Source organism: Cnephaeus nilssonii (genome assembly GCF_951640355.1).
Source record: "Cnephaeus nilssonii genome assembly, chromosome: 5".
Classification (NCBI taxonomy): Eukaryota; Metazoa; Chordata; class Mammalia; order Chiroptera; family Vespertilionidae; genus Cnephaeus; species Cnephaeus nilssonii.
In genome coordinates, this window is record NC_137076.1 from 50,146,603 (window position 1) to 50,174,544 (window position 27,942).

Genomic DNA, 27,942 nt, shown 5'->3' on the forward strand with positions numbered 1-27,942 from the left:
TGGTCTTACAGCATCAGACTCCATTGTGCTTTACCTGCACTTTTCATTGATTCTCACAATTACCATATGGTGTAGATATTATTATAGCCATTTAAGAGACAATGAGCCCTAGCTGATTTGGCTCAATAGATAGAATGTCGGCCTGCAGACTGAAGGGTCCCGGGTTCGATTTCAGCCAAGGGCACATGTCCGGGTTGCTGGCCCAACACCCAGTGTGGGGCATGCAGGAAGCAGCCAATCAATGATTCTCTCTCATCATTGATGTTTCTCTCTCTCCCTCTCCCTTCCTCTCTTATATCAATAAAAATATATTTAAAAAAAGATAAGGATGCAGGAACCCAATTTTCTTTATATTGATCACCCAACTTTAAAATTATCTAAAATACTGTAGTACAGCCATACTTTGCTTGGTTCCAATGCTACAAAATAGCAGTTTATAAGTGGGACTAGATGATTAAAATAGTTGTACTAAAGTCTAAGGAACAGAGACTACAATGCTCTAGATCTTGAAAAATTTGAAAGATGGTTGAAATTTAATGGTGAGATGTTGGGTTATCAGTGGGAAGGTGCTAAGATGACTTTGTTAAGGAAAAATTATTTCCTTTTCTTTTCTTCTAGCGGCTTGTGGTGGACTTCTTACCAAACTTAATGGCACCATAACCACTCCAGGTTGGCCCAAGGAGTACCCTCCTAATAAAAATTGTGTGTGGCAAGTGGTTGCGCCAACCCAGTACAGAATTTCTGTGAAGTTTGAGTTTTTTGAATTGGAGGGCAATGAAGTAAGTGAATAACAAATATAATTTTTTTTCTATTGTGTTTTTGGATTTCCTGAAGGAAAACTGATAAACTAAAAATATAAGGAAAGAAAGAATGTATTTTGGTGGTACAATAATATAGATATTGTAATCTTTCTTTGCTCTACTGCTCATTTCTGCAACTGCTTATAATTCCTGTTGGCATTGGATAATATTTTAGACTGTTTCTGAGAGACTGAAAATTACTTTGAGGGAGTTTTTATTTAGTGTATTAATATGCAGCATTTTGTGATTTATTAAAGAATTTTGAGAAAATTAGGGTCAGCTTCATGTCACATGGACTTTTCTAAAATGAAAATAAACCAAAATCCACTGGTTGAGTCATAACAAAAATATTTTTTGGGGAGAACCCGGTATATTTGACTTGTGGCAATGGATATATTTTTATTACATACTAGTATTTTATTTTGAATGTGTTCCCTTTTCACAAATAAGGGAAGATTAATACTTTACCCTTAATAAAAGGTACATTTAGTTGATATTGTCTTTGATTTACAAAATTAATATTTTAACTCAATAAAAATGCACTTAATTGATGCTATCTTTCCTTTACAAAAACTTACTGTAGTGAAGGTACAGTTTTCGGTCAGGTGATCACATTTAAACAAGTGAAATGATTTATTTGAAAGGCACTTCTGTGTGATTTTAAACCTCTTACTAATGGCTTCAAGGTAAAAAGAAGTTGCTGATTTTTGTGTTTCCTTAAAGGAAATTAAAGTCTGAAATGTGATTAACATATGTATTTCAGAGAATTGTAGAATTTTAGAGCTCACTGGACATTTTGAGATCTTCTTTACATCATGTATACATTTTATGATGGGAAAGACCACAGTTTATATTCACCACATACTTTATCCATATGGAACATTCTTTTCCTTTAGTATTATCTGAAATCTAGAGGAACTTTGAATGACGAAAATAATGTCTATAGTATTTTTAGAAGAGCTTTCATATGAGTGACACTTTTTGAAAATGGGAATCTCCTTACCAGTACTGTGGTTTGATATGAACTTTGTGTTGAGTGACTTCTGTTCTCTCAGTTTTCCCTAAAGCTATTGGTTGTGGCAGATAGGACATTCTGATTCATTCATTGATAAATGTTCCTAAGAAGGCTAGAAGTTTATATTCAGGAGGAAGTGGGGGTGGCTTTAAGTAAATGGAGCATTGTGTTCCAAAAGCATTTTTCTCATGGTAATGGTCTTTATTCATGGAAACCCCATACAGACTCAGTAACATATCTCAGAATCTTAAACTTATAACGATGTCCCTGTGTGGAAGGCTATTACAAAATTCTGTGTATTTTCATAGTTGGATGTCTTAGCTATTTAAAATAAAGGCATGAGCAAAAACCTGACCTATAGAATACAGAGTTTAGCTAAAACTTAGTTACTTATTCACTCAATGGATATCCAAAAGGAAAGTCAATGTCAACTTTAGACTTGGTTACATTCTCCTATCCAATGTCAGAGCCCTCTCTAAACAGAAGTTGCAGCTGTAACAAAGTAGATAGAAAAGTTATTTCATTTTTTCTAGCAATATTTTGCTAATTTATCACCTAATTAAAACCACAAGAACCAGTAATTTGAGTTGACATATTGCAAAGTACAGATCATACCCCAGGGTTCAATCATATGCATTGTTACACTTGCTAGTTACACATTTTTGTAATAAGGTCATTCATGAAAGATGTGTTCTTTAATGTGCCCTGTTGAAATTTTAGAATTGTATTATGGAAACATCTGTTAGTGGCCATAAGATTGCTTAAGAATACCTGGCATTCACTTAGCTTCTTCCATTTTGGTGGTGTTTGTATATTGCATATACATTCTATCTCCTTTTAGTATAAATGTCTGCCTCCATCCCACTGTATAGAATTATTGTTGTTTGTAGTCCTGCAGCAATGCTGCAGAGCAACTCAAAAGAAATTAAGAAACATCAGTTTGGCCCTGGCTGGTTTGGCTTAGTGGATAGAGTGTCGGCCTGCAGACTGAAGGGTCCCTGGTTCGATTCTGGTCAAGGGTACATGCCCGGGTTGCGGGCTTGATCCCTAGTCCGGGGTGTGCAGGAGGCAGCCGATCAATGATTCTCTCTCATTGATGTTTCTCTCTCTCCCTTTCCCTTCCTCTCTGAAATCAATAAAAATATTTTTTTAAAGAAATATCAGTTTGTTTGATAAGTTTGAAAGACAAAGGATTCTTTTTATTATATACCAAGTGCCTTACTTCGAAATTTCCTAATTGTGCTGTTCTGATTAGAATGAAGTTTCTGGGAGGCAGTTCTAGACCAAGCCAAATTCTATGTTAGTAATCACCACACTGCAATGTAGAAGATGTATAATTTTGGGCAAGTTATATAAAATTTCTGAGCCTCAGTTTTCTCATCTTTACAGTAGAAAGGATCATGTCTATTGCTAATGGTTACTTCATGGACTAAATTTCATATAGCTGTTGTCAGGATTAAATAAGATGGTATATGACAACATTTTTTCACAGTTCCTAGTGAGAACTTAAATATTTGAAAATTTAAAAAGAGATATAAGACATATGCTATAAATATATATAAACAAGCACACATTTATGTCTCTTAGTTGGGCCCTTTCCTTGAGTATTTGTTTTTTTTTTTGTTACATATCAATTCCAATTTAATAGAAAATACAGCATAGGAAATATAGCCAATAATATTGCAATAATCAAATGTGGTGCCAGAGGAAACTTGAAATATTGGGAGGACCACTTTGTAAATTATATGATTATCTAACCACTATGCTGTGCAGCTGAAACTAATATAAAATAATACTGAATATCAGCTGTAATTGAAAAATAAGATAAAAAAATAAATGTCAGTTATCTGATACTTCCAAACCTGGTGACTATAATAACCATGTGTGTTTTTTACTAGGTTTGCAAATACGATTATGTGGAGATTTGGAGTGGCCTTTCCTCTGAGTCTAAATTGCACGGCAGATTTTGTGGTGCTGAAGTACCTGAAGTGATCACATCCCAGTTCAACAACATGAGGATTGAATTCAAATCTGACAACACCGTATCCAAGAAGGGCTTCAAAGCACATTTCTTCTCAGGTATCAGTATTCAAGCTGCATGTGCATATTGCACATTTTCCAGGACAATTGGCTTAAATAGCAATGTTACCTCTTCTATAAAAGCAACTTGGAGGTACATAGAATGCATGAACATTTATCCTAGGATGAACAATTTTTTACGTAAAATCAGGATGTTAATAATAGGTGCCCTATTGAAATGTAGCTCTCAAACACTTAGATATTATATAAATGAATCAAATATGGTAAATGGTATAAGTAATATGAAATTATTATAATAATATTTTCATACAGTGACTTCACTCTTTACAAGTGGATGGGGATAATAATACCAAACTTCCAAAAACTGTCAGACCTTTTCAAAATAATTTATCTTTGTTTTTAGAATGTGTGGTCTCATTTTAGAAACCTATTTTTTAATTCATACTCTTTAGCAATATACTTCTCTTATTATTATATATGTATTCTTATTATTAGCTGATATTAAAATCACATTTTGCCTCATCGCCATAGAAGTGACTTATTGCAGGAAGAGACTTAGTACTAAGGAAATTATCATTTAACTAAAAACAATGTATTAGTAGATATATTTAGCATTTGACACTTCTGTGTTTGGAATTTAATAGTTTAATGAACTCACAGTAAAATTTATCTCTTAAAGAGCTGAAATTTGATAAAAGGTCCCCAAGTTTTAAGAAAATATATAGAAAATCAGTAAAATTACCTTAGCTTCCCAATTTCATACCTAATAGAAATATTGTGAAATTTTAAAACTAGATAAAATTGTAATAAACCTTAGTATAGCAATCTGTTCTGCCTTTCAGACTGGGGAAGCAATTTACAACAACTGAATTCCAATTATATTTTAATATTAGGTAATTTGGATTGAGTTAATTCAAAGTCCATTTATTCCAGTCCCCATGTGTTTAAAATTAATGAGATTTACAATAGCAATGGTTTGTTTGGAGTTTTCAGTATAATTGAAGTTAATGGTTCATAAGCTCCATTGAGCTTCAAGTCATACACAAAAGTACATTCAAAATACAATGGATTTGATTCCCTTGTTCTCATTCCCTTCCTTCCCCCAGATTTAATTGCCTTTTAAAAATTGTTCTGAGGCATTCATTTAAGATTTATATTATTCAAAGTAGACTTTTAATATCCTATTTCAATGAAGAAAGACTTCCTTAGTCTTCACTATTTTAAAAATATCATGGATGCTGCAAATTTTAGGTTTCCATTCATTAGAGATAAGGCTTCTTATCTTACTTAGAGCCACCAAATTATTCATTTTAAAAACTGAAATTATAAAATAAATGCATTTTATAATCATATTAATATTATTCAGGATCCCTCTCACATTAAATTAGTTATTCATTTTATTTAATAATACTTTTTTAAAAGGTACATGTTATGTATACTGGTAACAAAGCACAATTAAATTTAAAGTTATCAGAATATTTAAAATTCACACTCTGATATTTTTGGTCAGGAAAAACTTTCCTAATCATAAAGACAGGTCATTTGTTTATGTCTTTAGAACAGTGCTATTGAAATATAAGGCATGCTACTTTAATTCTTATAATAGAGATATGAGGGCACATACAAAAGATGCTGTTCTCAGCACATGGTGAACATAGTCTTTATTCCAATTTCTATGTAGTCGTATAATTGTAAAATTATCTGAGTACCTTGGTAGTACTAAAGCTCACAATAGTTCATTTGCTGTAAATCACATTTACTGATGCAGATGATTTTAAGAAATTGTCTCTGTTTTTAGTATTTATCAGTGATGTATTTAAAAATTATGTCAACAAGGTGACAGAACTTCATTTTGATAGAGTTTAGCCTAAGTTGTTTGATGGTGTGTTGGTAGTAAAGTACGCTGAACAATGAAGTTCAAGGGGAAGTTGAACCCCAAGCCATCAGATAGCTGCCATTTTGAGAACTTTCTATGCAGACACACATTACCTCTAACAATCACAGTAAGGCTGTGACATTCTCGTTGTTATATTCATTTGACAGATAAAGCAGCTGAGGATAAACTGCTTAGTGTCACAGAGCATGGAAACCCACCCTTTTTCCTGGTTTGTCTCAACTATAAGAGCTGACCATGCCCTTTGCAAATGGCGTTATTTACATGTTACACTGAACATATTTGTGACCCGAAAAATCACCAGATACACTTTTCACCCTTTTAATTAGATTATTATTTTGTAAAGTCCAAGATAATTATCATTGAGTATAAACTTTCAGTGTTTTGTTTTGTTTTCTTTTTGATGTATTGAAAAGCCTTGGCAGTTTGTCAGATTCATATTTAAAATACTGTGGTTCTGGATGCGTAAGTAGATCTATTTCACATTTAAGTTCCTGGGGAATATGTCTGCTCAGGAAAAGGGAAGATAAAAACATTATAGTTGTAGTAAAGAGCTGGTGTGGTGCTATCAAGAAATGGCAACTAATAAGGACTTGTTACTTAATGTCTTAATTATGATCATCTCACAAAATCAGAATTTACAAAAGATCACCCATTTTGATAGGTAGGTGCTACTCACATTGAAATTATTATTTGAGTTTTAATAATGCTTCAAGTATAATAATAGATTGCCAGGTATTAATTTAATAATAAAGATAAACTAATGATTCCATGTGTAAATAGTTATCTATGATAAAATATGAATGGAAATCGCAGTAGAAAACTACCAGTATCTGTGCATTATGCACACAGCCAAGCATGTGAGTGGGAGCAACCCTGAAAGCTGGTATGCAAAAATACCAGGAACATTTATATTAAGATGGAGAGTTGGTGCATTATAGTTCTTCCTCAATTTTTCTCAGTTTTTATTAGATTGAAATATAAAAATAACTTTAGAAGAAAAACACATATCATATCTCTACCTACCTGCTACCCAAAACATTTCTAGGCTTGCAAACATTACCTACTACACTTTGATCATTGAGAGTGAAGAAAATTAAAAATTCATCTATTTATTGATTAGTTAATAAATAGTAATACAAGTTAATATTAATATGTACTTTTAGTTAAATTTTAAAATTTTAATTTGATAGTTAATTTGTAATATTTATGTTACTATAGACAATTGAATAAATGTTACTCTAGTGTATCTGTTAATCAAGAGATATTTTTGAAGACTTAGTCCTTTTTTTAATATTTTTATTGATTTCAGAGAGGAAAGGAGAGGGATAGAGAGATAGATACATCAATTATGAGAGAGAATCATTGATTGGCTGCCTCCTGCCCGCTCCCTACTGGGGAGGGGGGATCAAGTCCACAACCCAGGCATGTGTCCTTGGCTGGAATCAAACTTGGGACCCTTTAGTCCACAGGCCGACACTCTATCCACTGAGCCAAACCAGCTAGGGCTGAAGACTTAGTCTTAAATGGTTCTCTTTGTAACCAGTGTTTTAAAAATTTCAGAGGTGGTTATGAATTTATGAAAACATAATGAGTAATATACCATGTTCAACTATTTTCCACATTCTTTTTCTAAGAACAATTATTAAAGGAGCCAATAAAAAGAAGAAACAATATTTGACAATAGGTGATTCCGTATTATTTGAAGAGGAAAGCTATTTAGAGTCCATTCTAGCTTTCTTTCTGCTGTGATGCATCAAGGAAAAAGACAAGGAAATGTTTTTAGGTTTTTAATGTACAGTATACAATGAAAATATTTATAATCATACAGAGATGTTAGTTATTTTTGCACATAGCTTTTCATTTTAAAAGCACTTTATAGGAAATGGAAGAATAACTCTAAGAACTTATTAGCAGTTATTAATATCAATTTCCTGCCATGTTTATGTTCATAAAAGTAAGAAACCATCACATATGAATTCTGATTTAATATCTTAAAGTATTTAGTATTTGAAGAATAAACCTCATTTAAAAGCAGTCTTCCTCACAGATAACTTTAATGGCAATGTAATTTGTTACTGATGGACCTAGTAACTTGCTTTGTGGAAGAAATAGAATAAAACCCAGATTTCCTGACTCCCAGGTTTGTGTCTGTAGTAAATAAAGGAGTCAGATAAAATGATTTGTGCAGTTGTTCTATCTCTAAATTGAAGTGGTTTAAACTGATATGCTCCTAACCTTATTCATCTTTCACCATATACAGATATTTCTTTACATTGTTCCTCCTATATGTTATTTCTGTCATGGAATGGTCATCGATATTTTAGAAGAAATTCAACCCAATTTTATTCTAACAAAACTTTAAATATTGGTGTGATTAATTTCAAATGGGAACATAAAACTTTCCTATGATTTTGAATTCTGTTCCAAGTTTTTGTTATTAATGATATTTAAATATTTGCATATCTTAGAAAGCATAAATTGTCTCTGTTGTAGCTCATAGTTTACTAGTGCTTTTCTGAAGGTGATTATTCATTCAATAGTTTTGTGCTGAAATCTATGTATGCGATGTCTGTGTGTACACATGTATGGGAGTGTGTGTGCACCAGCGTGCATGGGTCTGTTTATTTTATATTTGAGCATTTACTGGGAGTTTACTGCTCATATATGTTTCTGTTCTGGTGCATGGACCCTTCTTTTTCCTACAGACAAGGAAGCTTTCTGCAAAGAGAAAATTTTTATTTTTGAATCTTGCAAGAACTTGATACAGGTTGCCACTTCAGTTCCATCCAGTAGGTATTATTCTTAGACTGATGGCCTCTGACAGTCCCAGAGATGCTCGGCAGGCCTCTGTGGGGAAATGCTACCTGCTCTGCTCCTTTTATGGACCTGTCCTTCATCTAACATGAAAGAATGGGAAGCAGATATGTCCATTCCAATGAAGGAGGCTCATTTCCATCTGCAAAAATAAATGTTTTTATTTATACTCAATAAAACATTTATTTCTCTTACTAATAAAAAAAGCTATTGTAGAAATTTTGTGCCTACAGTATGAAAATGCTAGAAAATTTCAAATGAATTATTGATCAAATTCTCAATGATTAAGTTTATTATACAGACATTCTGAGGAATATTTAAAATGCTGCACCCTTCTTGGTTCTCTCCTTTGGATTTTCATTGTTCAAAATATTTGTAATTTGTGTCCTAAGAGAAGAAATGGGGGAAAAAGTAAAAGCATAATTATGTTTGCTAATAGCTTTTCCCCTTGGTTTGATGACCTTTCATACATAAGAAATCCAGAATATACTTGTGGAATTAGGTATTTTATAATGTTGCTATTTCTTATCAACATAGATATTCTGAAATTACATCCAGTTTAATTAGAATAGTGTATTTACTTCTATTCGAACAAATGTGTTTTAATAACCGCACCATGTTCACTACTTCATAGGCAACTTAAAATATCAAGTTAAGTACCTTTCTTTATCTGAATGATGTAAGACATCTGTATAATTTTAAGTGTTCCAGTGTTTAATGAAATTTTCTCTTTTCATATGGCCATTTGACTCGTGGGGGCACAGTTTTATACGCTACTTTGCTGGGCATGACTCCTCTGCTGCTGTTAGTTACTGTTTTGATTAGTCCACTTTTGAATTTAAGCTAAACTTTAGATTAATCCATACATTTATTCTAGCATATGTCCTTAATTTTATGTAACATTGATAATATTGGTTGACATTAGATGTTGGAACAAAGGCAGGACACACCAACCCATGGGGAAACTAAAATGTAATAGATACTTAGACAATAATGAATATATAAAATCTTTTTCTTTCTCCTCCTTCTGCTCTTCCTTCTTTTCCTCATTCCTCTAAAACTTATTTTAAAATTTTTATTTTTCAATCATAACAGACATATGAATAATTAGCTATGAAATACCACTATTCTAGTTTGATTGGTTTTACTTTCAACATTATTTCGCTTTAGTTGTCATTACCACAGGTCAGATTATATTCTATCAACTCTGAAGAAAAAAAAATCCTCCTTAGAAATATAACCTAGTAACTTGAGATTTCCACCAGAATGAAGCTTCAATGTTAGAAATATTTATTTTGTGTTAGAATTATTTTCATGATGAAATGACTATGGATTTAAAAACTCGGCAATAATAACTTGTGTTCACTCATTTTTTACATATAACAGTGGCAATCCAAACAGATCCAGATAAAAGGAGGATTCAGGCAATCCCTGCTACCATAGGGCTTGTCACTTAGCAACTATTCTGCTTACAGTTGTTAGATTTTCAACCAACTCTCAAGTCCGGTTGACCTATAGTACAACTATAGTTCACTCTGTCAGATTTACTTTAAGTACAACAAGCTATCATTACATAAACATTTTCATTGGAGAGTAAGAAATTCTGGCACCAGAAAATTTTATATTGCTCTTTCCACTTAACAAACATGAAGTGTATTCTATATCCACTCACGAGAGAATGAAGCATCTTAAGAACCTCTGGAAAGAAACATAAAAACAATAAATTTAGAACATTTACTGCTTGGCTGTCTAAAACAGAAAATGCAGGTAGCTGCCACTATGGTGGCAGGAAGTATGATTTACCATCCACCTGTTTTGCATTACTCATTAATAACTCAAACTATAATTTTCACTCTTGATGAAAATAAGGGAGCAGGGATTCCACATTATTATAAATTTCTCTAAAATTAATTTAACCAGACTCATTTTCTATTAAATTCTAATTTCTACACATTTTGGTATTTGATGCTAGGTAATTTTCCTTACTCTACATTTGTGTGTGTTTCTTTAGTCTCCATAGTAAATATTAAAAGTAAGAAACTGTTAAAAATAGGTAGAATACCCATAAATCATAGAGATATTGATTCTGATACGTTCTTTAAAACTTTGGGACTGCCTGCTCCTATTTGGAATATTTTGATATTACCAATGCTTGAATATATGCCAGGAGCTGTGTGGACTCTGCCATGCAATCAGTCTCCAAAAGGGGGAAAATAGATGTATCTTTAAAAATCATTCTCAGATACTTGAATAAAAACATCTTTCTTAAACCCATCTTCATAGAGTGAATAGTGATTGGATAAAAATGTAAATATAGTATTTGCTATTTGTGACCTACCATGAGCTCACAAATTCCCTTTAGAAAAATAAGTTGACAGTGTAAATTATGAATTCGGCCTAACTCCTGATACAACTTCATGTGTCCCTTTTGTTCTCTGTGGTGTGGGAGTGATGACAGTTTGAGTGACATGTCATCATATATGTGTGTCATGAGCAATCTGTCGACTTTGACAGACAAGCCAGCCGTGGACTAAGAGCTGAGGGCCGTGATGTGGTGCTGACGGTGCCTCTCCCTGGATGGACTGCCTGCCACTCTAGTTTGGCTGTTGTTCCTGTAGTGCATTTGTTGGCTGTTTCTCAAAGCTCGTATTTCCCATTCTAACCTTTGCTTCTAGCATAATAAAAGCCCTTTTAAGGAATTACTTATTAATAAACTGGGCTTCTGGAGTCGATTTTTAAAATAGATACAAATTAGCTTTCTTCTTTGGGATAGTCTGTTGATGCCTTTTTCTGTCTTAGAATATTATGAAATGTCCAGATTCATCAATATTTAGCCTAACTACAATGTTAATGAAAAAAAATCAACTAGAGTAGTTACACTAACTAATTTTTTAAGTGATTATACACAAAATCTTGGAGCCTTGTTTAGCCTCTATCTAAACACCGTGGTAAATATATTGAAGAATTTCTCTCTAGTTTAATGCCATTTCTTGCATTTATTCAAACTACTCACAGTTTTACATTTATTTTTAAATATTGACAATAAATGTTCAGGATTAGTTGTAAAAAGATCTGCTCTTTCTCTATGTCCTACTCAAAACTTCTACTCCAGGAGTGAAAGAGGATTGCAAGTTCTCATCCTGGCACAAATGGTCTTGGACACTCAATTCATGGTACAGGCGCCAAGCTAAACAAGAACTGGGTAGAACTAAGACACTATCAGTTTTGCTTTGTTTTTGTTTTTTGTTGTTTTTTTTTTGTCTTTTTTTTTTTCTGTTGGGAACAGGGTAAGCTGTGGCTTAGTTTATCCTTTTCCAGTGTTAACTGAAACTAAATGATTCTTCTTTGATATTCTTTGTTTTTAAAGCTACTTACTAAACTATGGGGTTATCTCTTTGCTAGACAAGGACGAATGCTCGAAGGATAATGGTGGGTGTCAACATGAATGTGTCAACACAATGGGAAGCTATGTGTGTCAGTGCAGGAATGGATTTGTGCTGCATGAAAATAAACACGACTGCAAGGAAGGTATGAAGAGAGTGTTCTTTTTAAAAAAATCTTTATTGTTGGAAGTATTATATGTCCCCTTTTCTTCCCCCACTGAACCCCCTCCAGCCTGCCCCTGTCCCTGCCCCAGGCCTTCACCACCCTATTATCTATGTCCATGGGTTATGCATATATCTAACATGGCCTTTGGATGATTAACTCCCACCCACCCACCTTCCCCTGCCTTCCCTCCAAGATTCCACACTCTATTCCATGCTTCCATGTTTCTGGATTTCAGGAGTGTTCTTTTCTTGACAGCAGCTAGAAATTCAGGCCGTTTGGGTAAAACACTGCTTCCAGGTAGAGTTCTTTTGTATCAGTTAGTGATATCACTTTCGAGTGTTCAAATGTCAAATATATACACATATACATATACATATACATATACATATACATATACATATACATATACATACACATGCAGTGGTCCAAGATCCAAGGCAAACTATTGGAAACCTCATATTACCTAAAGAGCCTGCACTTCACACATGGGTAGAATTAGAATAACTTTGTATAACAGACATAGTTGCTGCTATGATGCCAACTGGCAGCCCCTTATTACCACTTTATCCCCAGGTTTTCATTGGACAGACCTTTTGACAGTCTTCATATTTAAGCTGAATTTCTGCTATAGGCTTTGCATTTGGTTTAGTTTCCCTCCCCAGAATATCTCATATATGTGCTATATGAGTGATGCCACTTTAAATACCAGGAGAGTCAAACTCAGATGCCTACCAGAGAAAAAGCATTTGAAAATGGAGATACTGTGCCATTTGAAGTTTTAGTCTTGGTTTTAGCAAAAGGAAGGAAGGGAGGAAGGAAGGAAGGGAGGGAGGCAGGGAGGGAGGGAGGGAGGGAGGAAGGGAAACATACTAGTAGCAAAACAGTAGCCTACCAGTTTTGGGCCCCAGACCTTACAATATTTCAATATTTTATAAAAACAATGATACCCAATATGAGCTAGATGGGCACAATAAATATTTATTCAGTTTTTTACTTATTCTGAATAAATATTTCGTGTGCCCATCTAGCTCATATTGGCTATCATTGTTGCTGAGGGTCTGCTTCTAAATTTTCTACTTAACTTGGATTTATGCCTATTTTGAAAGAATTACTAAGGCAGATTTTATAGCTTGTGTCATTAGCACATGTGGATTGGTAGCTACCTGCCTAGAACCACAGTTAGATAGCAACTGTTTGTATGCACATTCGAATAGTATCCTGAAATGACCCTTATTCCATTCAGTTCTATTCTAAAATGGTCATGGGTCAAGAGTTTATCGCCCCCCCCCCCCAACCCCATGTTTTCATTGAGCTACTGACATGACCCAGAATCATAGGCAAGCAAGATTTTGGTCTCTTTTCACATTCATGTATGAATATAGACCCCTAGAGATTTTGATATTTGTAACTTGGTAAAGTATTCTATGAAATTGACAGGCTGGGGAACAGGCCCAGTCATTTTGCAGATATGGAAGACAATTCAGAGCAAAAAAAAAAAAAAAAACGAAAAAAAAAAACGATAGCTTTTGTAGGGTATGCATGTAGCCCAGGGCTCACAGAGCAAATAAATGTTCATTACAGTAAATATATTCAAGAAAAGATTTTATAGGCTACTTCTTTATAGATAGAACTAATAGAGTTCATTAGAGTTCATTTTTACAGCCAGGGAAGGGGTCAGATTTTCTTGGACCTCTGCTGTAGGGTGGGCACTGTCCACAGTTCATCAGCAAGCCTCTTGGCTTTGTCTCATAGGCTCTGGAGATTCCACATTGCATCTGGCAAAGCAAAGACAGGGAGCATGTAAGTTAGAAAACCCAAGTCAAGACAGGATCCAGACTTTAAGGCTATTTTCTTGCTACACCCGAGTAGATCCTATATTGTTGGAAAGGAGCTGAATTTCCCCTCCTTTCTGTATTCCTCACAAATCCAAACCTCCCTGTGGACACCGGCAGAGTTAAGGTCAAGGTCTCATAGTAAGGACTGTGACAACAGCATATTCATGTGGACATCCTGCCATATTGCGCAGCCCTGCCGTGTGGAACAGGTGTTTTGTCCATTTAGTTAAGAATTTCCCCAAAGAGGTTTCTTGGAAAATTTCAGAGAATTTATTGTATTTTAGAATAGGATACACAATCCATAGCAAATAATCCAAGTTTAAGTCAGGATGCATAAGGTGCTGCTTCATAAATCACACAGAATGAACAGAGCCTGAGGATATTAAGTGGTTTTGAAGTTTAATATTAACAAATGGTCCCCTTTCAGATGAAGTTATTTTAATTGTGAAAAACCTAAAAGAAATGTCATGTTAATCGGATATTCTGGGAAATTAGTTTAGAAGCTTATCACGATGGCTAGTACCTGGTCCCTTATTTTTCCCCCTTATTGCTTCATTGTACTTTGCTGGCATTTGGGTTAATTTACTTGAGCAGCTAAGATTTTAGTGTCAGTATTCAAGTGTATATTTCAACTAAAGGAGAGAGAAAATATAAATACATAATTCATAAAGTGGCTTAACGATCTTAATTAGCTATAAATAATCTTTCTGTTTATAGAAAAAAATAATTGAAATGTCAAAATCCATTGATTTTTGTTTGTGGCATTGCATTAAATATTTTGCACATACCAAGTGTTGATATCCTTAATTGTCAATATATGCTGCTCTGTTAAAGTCTGAACTCAGGGATCCAGCTGTTTTAAATAGCTTATTTTCTTCCAGGCATTTATAAAATTCATTGTAAACACTTAATTTCATGAAAGCAAGAAAACAAACATTGCCTGATTATGCTCAGCAACATGTGTGCCAAAGCAGATGAATATGATCACAGACACTGGAGTGATGATTAGTTAGTATTCAGACAAATCTTTCAGTAGGATAGTGGGTAAATAAGCTGCTTTATTGTTGGTCCAATACTAGGCTAGATTTCCACACTGATTGATCTTATTGTTACTGGCACAGCTGAATGTGAACAGAAGATCCACAGTCCAAGTGGCCTCATCACCAGTCCCAACTGGCCAGACAAGTACCCAAGCAGGAAGGAATGCACATGGGAAATCAGTGCCACTCCAGGCCATCGAGTCAAATTAGTAAGTGAGCATGTCATCCTTCTTTTATTAAGCCGACGGCCCGTGTCTTTCATGGCTAGCACATGGAAGTAAAATAAGTTTATTTGATTGAATTGAGTTAGTAAGACAGATGGAAAAGATTGTCTTTCTTTTGCTTTCCTACTAACACGAAACAAATCCCTGATTTTCTAAATCAAGGTGATAGTACTGGTACTCTTGAACTTCTCGTATAGTGATCTTATCCTGGTTGCTTTAGAAGGTATTACCAAAGTAACTGCAAAGCAGCCAGCTCTATTTCCTAATGTATTATTGAAAGTGATCTTTTCAAATGGAGAAAATAAAAAAAAATCAGCAAGACAGCAATAAGTATTCACTTAAACACAGCATAGTAAATTCTATTAGCTGTGTCCATTCTATATGCCTTATTTACAGAGCATATGTATTTTTTATAATAAAGGTAATTTTGTTTTGTGATTTGTGAAATATTATTTTTTGCTTTATATAGTTGCCTCTTTAGACATATAGTGATATCCTTAGACTTCTCACAAATTCAAATATGAATGTAGTGTTTGTCCTTTCTCCTGTAGTCTTTGAGCCTCACATTCTATCCTGGTCAGAATATATTATATATTAAATTTCATTACAGGCTATAGAATACTTGAAGAGTATAATTTTAAGAAATAAAATCGTAGGAATATAGAAATTTTAAAAATTTCCTACAATATGTTGTTGTCAAAAGCATGAGGGAATGCCAGCTAGCAAGACTCAAAATAATCTAGCAGTCGCCGTAATAGAAGACAAGAAATTGTGTAGAGAGTACGGCTATCAGTCCATGATAGCTTATTGGACCAGTCCAGCCATAATGTTAATTTTAAAATTGAACTCTTTCCTTTAGTGATTATTTTTTTGGCCAATAAAGAGACTGAATTTCTCTGCAATATTATAATAACAAAATTAGAGACAGTCACCAATGCATTCATATTCCTGTTATGGAACTCCTTGCAGTCAACATATTTGAAAAATATTAGTAAGTGACTTTCCAAACAAAGACATTAATTCATTTCAGCAGGTCTTTGGAAGGATGCTAGATGCTAAGATGACAGCACTGTAGGAACTTGATTGCTTTCCAGTCCTGTCCAAGGTCCTGATTAAGAGGATCACTCTCTGAAGCTATGGGCTAAAATATAGAGGCTGCATTCCTTTCAACAGTGCAGTTAGCTAAAGGAGTTAAGAACATGGATTTTCCTAAAGACTTTTTTTTCTGTATGAGATTCAGATTTTGTCTGGTATCAAAGTCCTCTCTGAAGAATTTCCTTTTATGTTTTGTGTACAGTATGTCTGTGTAGTATCACTATTTAAATACATTTTCATTGGGTATAGAATTCTAGGATGACAATTTTGTTTTACTGTCTGCACTTTAAATAATTGATCCATTATTTTCTGACTTTCATGGTTTCTAATAAGTCTGTTGTAAATATTAATGTTATTTCCATGAAAGTAATGATTCCTTTTCCTATGGCTGCATTCAACATTTTCTTTTTATCAGCAGTTTGAATTCAGTGTATCTAGGTGTGTGTGTGTGTGTGTGTGTGTGTGTGTGTGTGTGTGTGTGTAGTAATTTATCCTCAGAATTCTATGAATTTCTTGCATCTGTATTGTGGTGTCTGTCATGAATTTTTTAAAAATTTCAACCATTATTTATTCACAAAATTCTTCTGCACTATTGTCTCTCTTCACCTTGATATTTGGACTTTAATTACACATATATTAGGTTGTTTCATTTTACCCCATAACTCTTGGATGTGCTGTTTGTTACTTTTTGTCATTATTTCTTAGTCTAAGTTTCAGTAATTTCTATGAACCTATCTTTAAGTTCTGGGATTGTTTCTTTGGCTGTCTTGAGTCTACTGATAAGCTTTTAAAAGGCATTCTTTATCTTTCTTATTACGTTTTCTATCTCTAGAATTTCCATTTGACCCATTATTATACTTCTCACATGTATTAGTCTGCTCAGGCTACCATGACTAAATAACATAGAGTGTCTAAAACAGCAAAAATTTATTTTCTCATAGTTCTGGAAACTAGAAGTTCAAGATCAGGTGCTGTCAGTGTTGGCATCTAGGAAGGCCTCTTTTACTGGCTTGTAGATGGTGTTTCATTGCTCTATCCTCACATGGCCTTTCCTCAGTGTGTGCATGGAGAGAGAGAGAGCTCTGGTGCCTCTTCATCTTCTTATAAGGTCACTAATGGGATTACAGTCTCACTCTTATGACCTCATTTAACCTTAATTACCTTCCTAATGGACCTCCCTCCAAGTGCAGTCACATTGGGGTTTAGAGCTTTGACATATGCATTGAGGGGAGGACAATTCATTCCCAAAAAAATCTCTCTGCTGAAATTTCCCATCTATTTTTGCATGTTGTCTGCATTTTCATTGGAATCTTTAACAAATTAATCATAGTTACTTTAAATTCTGTTGGATACTTTAAACAAAGGGGTCATGTTTGAGTCTGTTCTGTTATTTTATGTCTTAACACTGATATTTTCTTCTTGCCTTTCTGTGTGTCATGTAATTTTTATTAAACACCAGACAGTATGTATATAATAGTAGAGACTTCATGTCTGGAAGTAGACACATCTCTTCTGTTAGGCTATTAATGTATGTGCATGTTTGGGAGGGGGTGTTGTTGAGTGAATCTAGTCAGTAATTAAGCTGAGTTTGGTTCTGCTTGTTCCTATGATTATCTTCAATGTAACATTGGCTTCAAATTCATTTTTTAGATGGGAAGCTGAGATTTAAGAGGTATTTTATCAATGTTTGTTTTCATCTTTAGCTTTCCCTTTATATTCACCATGAACTGTGTCCCTCTCCACACTTTTTTCCTTTTTTAGTGGTAGTCTGAACTTGCTCATTACTTGATGCTTGCTAGTGTGGTAGTGAGGGCTGGGGGTTCTTTATTGTCTTAGCACAACCTCTTCTTTAGACAGTTTCTGTGTTTTTAGGTCTGAGGGCTTGCCCTTCTCAGTGGTCCTATTTTTTGTCTCCGTGGCAACCAAACTCCACCTTATGGCTCTAGTTGGTCTTCCATAGGAGAGTTTCTTTGCCCTCTCACGGTTGGAGTAGACCTCTAATATTATTGGGATAGGAACCTGTGCCCAGAACTTCCCCAGGGGCAGAAGTGATTTGTTGTTTTAACACCTTTCCTTTGGCTACACTAGGTCTATACCTTTGCCCTGGTGGTGATAGGGTTTTCTGCTCCACCCCCTGAGGCTTAGGGCTTTGTTTCTCAGAAAGAGTTGCAACAGGGCTTCATGCTCACAGCAATGACCTATTCCCTCTTCCAAGCCTGTAATACCAAGGAATGCACTCGGCCATCTCCTGCTCTGCCTACAGTCTTTCTCATGAACAAGAAATTGAGGTCATGAAGAAGAGTCTCTCACTGGTTGCAAACTCCCCATGTCTACAGCTCCCAGGAGTTTTATATTCTTACCCTTGTTCACACCTGATCTTTACCAATTCATTAAAAATTGTAGCTGAATGCTTCTTACCTAGTTATATGGCATGCAGCATTTCTTCCTTCTGTAGTCTGTCACTGTGAGCAGATGTTTATGTCTCATCTCTCCTTGGATGGGCCTGAGATTCAGTGGATTTGATACTACTTGGTTGACTGGTGACTTCAGTTCTTGGATATGTTCAACACAGTTGTGATTTTTTTAGTTTACATAATTTTTTCTATTATAGTAAAGGCAGCTATTTCCAGCTTTCTATATCTATGGGGAAATAGAATTCTTGATGTACCTCAATTTGGCAATACTTTATTCATTCTCAAGTGTATGCTTTCCAGCTTATTGAACATCTCTTTCAACTCTAAGTCTGTTCTTTCATACCTCACAGGCTTTAGTTTTCATGCAAATATTTTCTTGAGGATCAGGACATAAAGCATGTCTGTTCAACAATGGTCATACTTACTATTATCCTAAGGAGGTAATTTTCAGAAGGAAAAGAAGAGCTTTAATGCAAATATGGATCTTTGTTTTAACTGTTTGACTTTGTGATCTTAGTAGAAGTAGTTACAGTCTAAACCAGGTTTTCTCAAATATTGGCATGCATCAGAATTATCTAGAGGACTTGTTAAAACACTTTTGCCACCTCAAGTTTCTGAATAATAGCATAATATTGATTCTACCCTTCTCTCCCCCCCCCCCCCCATTAATCACATTCCTATAAAACACGACTCTCATTATCACTCTCAGAATCAGGATCAGTAAATAAGAAAGTAGTCCCAGGCAGTTGAGGTCACTTAGCAAAATTTATAAAACTATCAGGCCTATCAACACCTTCAAGCCTAGGCATTCTGTCTCTTCACTTAATATATTTTTAATTATAGCATCCTGCGTCAGAGAAGAAAGAAATCCATAATTGCTGTGTATGTGCACATATGTAATAATTTAAATAGAAAACAATCATGTTAGTAAAACAAACTTATAGTGATTGACTTAAATAAATATACAAGAGAAACATGGAGGGATTGGAAACATATATTTGGAACTCAAAGAAACTTGGGTCTAGATCATAGCACTTCTACTTACTAGCCATGTCATCTTGGGAAGATACTTATCCTTTAAAGCCTTGATATCTTCATCTACAAGTTGGACCTACTACTCATGAATTTCATGTGTATTAAATGAATTTGCATATAAAATATTTGGCATAATGCTTTGTTGAATGACAATAAATATTGATGTATGATATCCAAATACTAATCATAATTAGGATAATGATTAATAATTAAAAAGTTACACCATTTTATTATGTAATTCAACCATAATCAAGTTTTTGTGTAGCCTTATGAATTTCAAATTAAATTTTAACAATTAAAAATGTAGCTAATGATTACTTGCCAGAAAACTCTTTCTTTAAAGAGCCAGATAGTAAATATTATATACTGTAGATTGTGTCGCCTATGTTGCAACAATTTAATTCTGTGTTCTTGTTGTAAAAGCAGCCATAGTAAATCCACAAATGAATGGACATGATTGTGTTCTAATAAAAGTTTAATTACAAAAACAGGTCACAGGCTGTATTTGTTCTGTGGGATTTAGTTCATTGACTCAAGCTAAGAAGGTCAGGGGTAAAGCAGTTTGAAATCATGTCATCATAAGTGTTTATGCTCATTTTCCTGAAAAGCAGAGTGAAAACATTTGGACTTACTTCTATGATAGGTAGAATAATTCTCCCCAAACTCCCAAAGATGTCCCTGTCCTAATCCCCAGACCTATACATATGTTACCTTACATGGCAAAGGGAACTGTGGTTAAACGAAGGATCTTGAAATGGAGCGATTATCCTGGAACATCGGAGTGGACTCTCTGGAGTCATAAGGCTCCTTCTGAGAGGGAGGCAGGGGGTCAGAGAGGAGAAATGATGTTATTCTGTTGGTTTTGAAGATGGAGGCAGTGGACATGAGCCAAGGAGTGAGGGCAGCCTTTAGAAGTTGGAAAAATTTGAGGAAACAGGTTCTCACTAGGACCTCTAGAAGTACTACGTGCTGCCCACCCATTTTTGTAGACTATTGACCTCCACAGCCCTAGGACAATAAATTTGTGTTATTTTAAGCCACTAAGTTTGTGGCCCTTTGCTACAGCAACAGTAGGAAATTACAGCGTTTTCCTTGTTTTTAGTGTGTGTGCAGGCATGTGTTTAATCATGAAATACTGTGTTGTAATAGCTACAAAGTAAAAGGAACCTTGGTTGAAAGGGATAAAGTTCTGAATGAATAAGAACAAGGATCTATTATTTCTGCCTTCATCCTGTTTTAGGTTTATGAGACTAAACTGCTCATCAAATTTTGGGGGACCTTTCATTATGTTGAATTACTCTTCATTAAAAACAGCCCTGGCCAGTTTGGCTCAGAGGATAGAGAGGCGGCTCATGGAGTGAAGGGTCCCAAGTTTGATTCCAGTCAAGGATACAGTACCTAGGTTGCAGGCCTGATCCCCAGACCTGGTCCAAGCATGAGTGGGAGGCAACCAATTGATATGTCTCTCTCACATTGATGTTTCTCTCTCTGTCTCTCTCCCTCCCTTCCATTCTCTCTAAAAATAAAGGGGCGGGAAATATCCTCAGGTAAGGATTAACAAAAACAAAACAAACAAAACTGAAGCAAAATTCCAGGCAAGGGAGCATACAGTAATTAGTTTTATTTGATGTTTCATAGCCTAGAGTTCTGCTAAGTTCCATAGTTGTTATTTATAACTTCATATATGGGATATTTTTAGAAAACAAAACACCCTCAAATGTCATAGAGTTCTCTACCATAAATCCATAAAGAGTGTATTTAATCAAAGTTATAGAGGGCTCACAGGGAAAAAAAAAAGAGCTTTTATATTAGAGACTGGGGTTTGTATTCCACTGTACCATTTTTTCCAGTGGCCTCTAATTCTTCCAATATCTTGTGGGAATCCAAATGACAGTTCTTACCCAAAACAGGAAAAGGCAAAAGATGGCTTGGGACTAGGGAGCTCTGAATCTTATTTCACAGCTGCTCAAATTGCATCAGTCTCTTTAATTCTCTTAAATGGTCACCCTGGCTAAATTTTATATCCGCATTCAGCACTATCATTTTATTATCTTGTCCTTTGTGGATATATGTAGTGACAATGAATGGCCTTATCCTTTAGCCAGTGCCTGTATTTTCAATAAAATCACCTCCACAGATGTTCATATGAGGGGCCTGCATATGCAAGCCTGGCTGGTGGCCAGCTAGGTAGATTAGGCTTTCTTGTGTGTTCCAGAAACACACAGTTATTCTTTCCACAGCCTAAAATGAGAGTTCAATTTCATTTCCTTTGAATGGGACTCCTTGATCTCCTAGTTTATCTTATGGGAAATACATCAAGATTTCTGACTAGAGCTCACAGTTATTCACTCTTTCTAAAACCTAGATTAGGAAGCTTAAAATCATCCTATCTAATAAAAGAGTAATATGCAAATTGACCATCAACCCAACACACAAGATGGCTGCCCCTATGTGGTCAAAGATCCTGACCGCATGTGGACACAAGATGGCCAGCAGGGTAGGACAGTTGGGAGGGAACAGGCCTGCAAGGGAGGGCAGTTGTGGGCGATCAGGCCAGCAGGGGAGGGCAATTGAGAGGGACCAGGCCTGCAAGGGAGGGCAGTTGGGGGCAATCAAGCCTGCAGGGGAGGGCAGTTAGAGGTGACCAGACCGGCAGAGGAGGGAAGTTGGGGGTGACCAGGCCTGCAGGGAAGGGCAGTTGGGTGGGACCCAGGCCTGCAGGGGAGAGCAGTTGGGGACAGGGGGGGACCAGGCCTGCAGGGAAGGGCAGTAATGGGGGACCAGGCCTGCAGGGGAGGGCAGTTAGGGGTGACAAGGCCTACAGGGGAGGGCAGTTGAGGGCTACCAGGCCTGCAGGGAAGGGCAGTTGGGGGGGCCAGGAAGGGCAGTTGGGAGGGACCAAGCCTGCAGAGGAGGGCAGTTAGGGGTGACCCGGCCTTCAGGGGAGGGAAGTTAGGGGTGACAAGGCCAGCAGGGGAGGTCAGTTAGGGGCAATCAGGCTGGCAGGGGAGCAGTTAGGCATCAATCAGGCTGGCAGGGGAATGGTTAGGGGGTGATCAGGCTGGCAGGCAGAAGCAGTTAGGGGCAATCAGGAAGGCAGGCAGGTGAGCAGTTGGGAGCCAGCAGACCTGGATTATGAGGGGTTCCAGATTGGAGAGGGTGCAGGCTGGACTGAGGGACACATACCCTTGTGCACGAATTTCATGCACCGGGCCTCTAGTAGAACTATAATCATGGAATGAGTAAGGTTTAAATTTGAGTACCAAAATGTCTGTAAAATAGTAGTGTAAATGCTTAATAAAAATATTTTAAAATCCCACAAAAGAGAATAGTGTTGCAGCAAAAATCAGAGTTCCTTACAGCTGCATACATCAGCTTTGCTAGCTGCCCTGTCTTCATTGTGAAGGTGAAGGACCTGTGGGGTATCTAAGTGTCTTTGTGGGGCATTGCTGTAACATTGGTTCCTGGTGGCTGGAAATGTTCACATTCTGCATTACTTAGATATAGAGATTCGTGACTCAGAGTGTGTCATAGCGTAAAGCAATAAATTGTGCATCTCACTTTATCTTTGGAAACTCTAAAGAGTATTTTTAAAGATTTCTGATTTCCCATGGGCTCCCATAATACTTTTCTATGGCCTAGAAATATTTTGTATTGAGGCAAAGTCACTATGCATGGAGGTCCCTCTATGTGGATGCCTCGATGATATTTAGGGCCAGATTAATGAGATCTCAGTATGTGAGTTAGTCATGCTTTGCTTGTGTGTGGTAGAGCATTTAGGTTAGGCTGACTGCTGGAAAAGGACCACCCAATCTTTGCAGTGGACCTAACAAGCTGCCACCAATTCCAAGAGGAAAATTCATTAATACCTTAATGAATGAGAGTTGTCTGCATTGCTTGAAAATATGTCAGCGACAGAATCTTTGCCTAATTTGATTCTTATAGAGTCAGTCTGATTCCATTAGTAATTTGATAAAAAGCCGGAGCCAGTTGGCTCCGGACCAGGTGTCAGTATGCCCCCCAGCCCACCAACTCAATGCCACTTTGTGTAATGTTGCTCTGCTCTGTAAAACAGATGTTATGATTTACTCCAGACATCCTGCATTTCATTAAGGAGTGAAGTAGTCAGTTATCTCATTCACTTAGTTTTCAATGGACCAATCAATGTACTGAACATGTGTGGTCTGTAAAATCTGATCCCAGGTTTAGCTTTTACTTAGAGTATATGCTTTAGAATGCCATTACCCCCATCACTCTTACAAATTTCTCTCCTTCACAGTATGTTTCTCTGTTCTTTATATTTATAGGTGGATTATTCTGAATCACATTCCGAAGGGACAACTACTTGTCATTGTTTTCAGATATCAATATTTTTCTTCTTGAAATACTGTTGATCTTATAATTCAGAAGCTTCATATAATATGTAATAAATTTATCTGGTGCAGTTAAGCCAACTTTCTCTCATTGGTTTTTTTAAGGTTACAAACTGAAATTAAGACTGTAGATGTGTGCACAGGATGAGAGAAGCTAACTGAGTGCAATCTCCTGAGAGACAGAAAAGCAGCCGCTTTGGTCTGCTACTCCCAGAGCATTTCCACTCATGGGTCTAGCCATAAACATGGGATAGGTGTGTAGGCAAATGAATGGCAGACATTCAGCCAACCATCCATTTAGGTTCTTCTATGTCTCATGTCTACTCTATGCCAATAGATAATAGGTAATAACCAATGACAAACTCCTTCAGTGGCTGCCTACTTTGAATATTGTGTTTCAGGGTAAACTGTTCACTATATTTTTCTGCATCACTTTTTTGTTTCCAGTGCAATTATTTTTTAATATGTTTTTATTGATTTCAGAGAGGAAGGGAGAGAGAGACAGAGATAGAAACATCAATGATGAGAATCATTGATTGGCTGCCTCCAGCACGCCTCCTACTGGGGATTTAGCCCACGACCCTCATTCTCTAATGCATTTTAATTTACTCTTTTTAGAAATTAGAATTCAATGGAATGAGACATGAAAGATCAGCCCTCTTTCTTTTCTTTTCTCTTTTAAGTACCTTTCATTCCTTTCTCCTACACCCTAATTAATATAAATTGTTTCTTTCATTTTTTTCTCTTACTCCCCCCAAAGTCAGAAGTGATAGTAGACGGTGGTGTGGTATGGAACTGTGGCCAACACTGAGGGAGAACTCTTCTTAGTCACTTTTTCTTTGAGAATTATAAAATGTATGTCAATTAAACTGAACATTATGATTACTTCACAAAATTGCATTAAAGAAAACATGTATATAAAAAAGTTTAAAAAGAAGAAACAATTGTAATAATCTGAACAATAAAGATTTATTAAATTTTAAAAAAAGTTTATGTAAATATTTTATGCATCAGGGATTATAGCAAAATTAATTAATTTTCAAGTATATTTTATATTTCCTCAGGTTTCTTTTATTTTTTAGCTTTTCTCTATAGACTTAAATAGTAATGATAGCTTATTTTTTTGAATGTGTGATGGTTTGGGGGGGGGAGAAAAAAGCCTTATTTGGTGAATAACCTGGAGTACCTAGAATCATTAATTTCAATGTTATTATCAGTCTATTTCAATTAAACTTTTCTTTGCGACAGTTAATGTATTATATACATATTTAATGAATTTTTTATTTTAAGAATTTGCAAAGACATGCACATAAAAATTACCACACAAGTAAACTAGAATGATTTTTAAATGGCAAAGCATACTAAACTTTGTAAGACTCCAAATATAAAATAAGTGTACCATTTGTTTGAATAGTAAATTTTAAAAGTTTAGCCTAAATTTATATTAGTTTCTAATAATTTGAGTTATAAAATCTAAATAAAGAAATATATAGTGAAAACTTTCTTTGTTTTAGTTATTCTATTAAGATTTACTGCATTCAATTTTTGTCAAGATATGATCATTACTTTATGGATTTTTCTTCTTGGTTTAGGTCCCTGAAAGTAGGATGATGTCCAATAGTTGATGATCATCAAAACCAGAAAGAATCAATTTTTTAATATAATAGTTTAAAACTTTCTGATACATTCATAAAATATTTGGAATTAAATTTGGAATAAAATATTACTGTGGTATTCTAGTTTGTCTAAATACTGTTGTAAATTCAATTGCAATAGTAGAATTAGTTATAGTGGTTGAATAGTAGACTTTCAAATGGAATTATTACATTTTTTCTCATTTTGTTTTCCAGAGCTTTTATATTTTATTGATTTTATAGCCCTTTCAATAATGTGCTATATGTATTAAATAATTTGCATGGCCTGAACATATTTAATCTGTAGTTCTGCTTCAAAACCCAGAAGCCGCTTTTAATAATTAGTGACTCCCTTCCTTCTTTTCTTCCTAACTCCCATCATTCGTTCCTTTCTTTCTCTCTTTAAACAGGCCTTTAGTGAGTTTGAGATAGAGCAGCATCAAGAATGTGCTTACGATCACTTGGAAGTATTTGATGGACAAACAGAAAAATCACCAATTCTTGGACGACTATGTGGCAACAAGATCCCAGAGCCCCTAGTGGCTACTGGAAATAAAATGTTTGTTCGGTTTGTTTCTGATGCATCTGTTCAAAGAAGAGGCTTTCAAGCTACACATTCTACAGGTCAGCGAATCAGGGCCCTGCTTCTCTTTTCTGACTAAAGGCCAGCTTTTCTTCCTGTGAATGCAGTGGGTCCCATAACAAGATCCCACACAGAGTAAATCTCACTGAAGCACTGTCTAGAACCCTGTCGCATCTGACCTAACTAGCTTTGTCATTGATGAACATTTAGGAAGAAACCCAATAGTTTGGTCTGATTTGTATTCAAATGCAGTATGATCAAGTGGAACTACATATTTCTAAATATTTCTATAATGTATTATTAAGTGTAACAGTTTGACTTATATGCCATATTTAACAGAAATTTATTTTTCATATTAATACATTTTTTAAAATCAAATTTGGCAATCATCTCTCTGTTTTATAGAACCTTATTTGTTTCCCCCTTTATTTGGCATGAAACACAGAAGTTCTGTAAACCTAATCACTAATACGATTTACAGATTACAGCTGTTCTACAAGTCTTTAAGAAATAAACTATAATTTAGAAAAATATGGATAATTTTAGGCAAACATAAAATAGTATTTTTATATCCTGGATCCAATTTAATAATATTTTCCATGAATGTCTAGGAAATGTCATTTTTTTAGTCTTTTTAAAAGAGAAATCAGTTAATTGCAGATGTTTACTAGAGTCATTTAGCTTATAGTGACATCTAGTGGCATTAACTATGTCTAAGCTATTGAGACACGGGAGAAATCTATCTTGGTGTAGAACAGTATAAAATGTCTACATCAGCGATTTTCAACCTTTCTCATCTCATGGCACACATAAACTAATTACTAAAATTCTGCAGCACGCCAAATATATATTCTTTTTGCCAACCTGACAAAAAAATAGGTATAATTTTGATTCCTTCGCACTGAACAGCTATTGTGTTGGCTGTTGTCATATTTTTATTTGATAATCTAAGGCAAAAAAAGTCAGTGCCCTTGACTAAATAGTCAAGTATTGCATGTTTTAAATATTCTTGCAGCCCACCAGTTTAAAATCACTGGTCTACATATTTTTGAAACAATTTTAGTGCAGTAATTTTTGTCACAGTTTCATGCTGATTGCTTTTATCTTTTTGTTTCATTTTGTTTTAGAAATTTGAATTTTAATTATTTTATTGTCCAGTATTATTTTTTCACTCTAGTGTATTTTATTATAAGCATTAGATTTACATTGAAGCCTGTGATAATGTGGATATTAATTGTCAGGATATTTATCTGATTCATAGTAGTAATAATTAGATTCATATGTAACATAAAGTAATAATTTTTCCTGATTAATATAAGTATTTTTGTTTGAGGAAAGTCTTTCATGGACCATGAATTTCATATTAATGAAGGATTTTTCATACATTTGACATTTACTTTTAAATATTTTTCTGATAACTTGTCATGTGTTGAAGGAATTTGGAATCCCATTACTCCATTAGTATTTTTCTAACAGTAGAGAAGTCATGGTAGATGATATTCTGGCTATCACATATTCCAAGAATGCAGTGTGAAAACATGCTTTCAAAACTTTCAAAATAGCTGATTATATAGTATTTTAAATTATCTGAGTA

At 35.2% G+C, this 27,942-nt stretch overlaps 1 protein-coding gene across 6 annotated transcripts in view; it reads left to right on the forward strand.

Moving 5' to 3' along the window:
• The window catches only part of TLL1 (tolloid like 1), a 164,175-nt gene that overhangs the window by 128,496 nt on the left and 7,737 nt on the right, over positions 1-27,942 (forward strand). For 5 of the 6 annotated variants that reach the window (XM_079771102.1, XM_079771103.1, XM_079771104.1 and 2 more), the window contains 5 exons: positions 619-779; positions 3,714-3,894; positions 11,969-12,094; positions 15,072-15,199; positions 26,176-26,389. In XM_079771102.1, the coding sequence (XP_079627228.1) occupies positions 619-779; positions 3,714-3,894; positions 11,969-12,094; positions 15,072-15,199; positions 26,176-26,389 (810 nt within the window). Of the gene's footprint in view, positions 1-618; positions 780-3,713; positions 3,895-8,457; positions 8,542-11,968; positions 12,095-15,071; positions 15,200-26,175; positions 26,390-27,942 lie in introns of all 6 variants that reach the window. The other variant, XM_079771107.1, reaches the window with a different exon arrangement.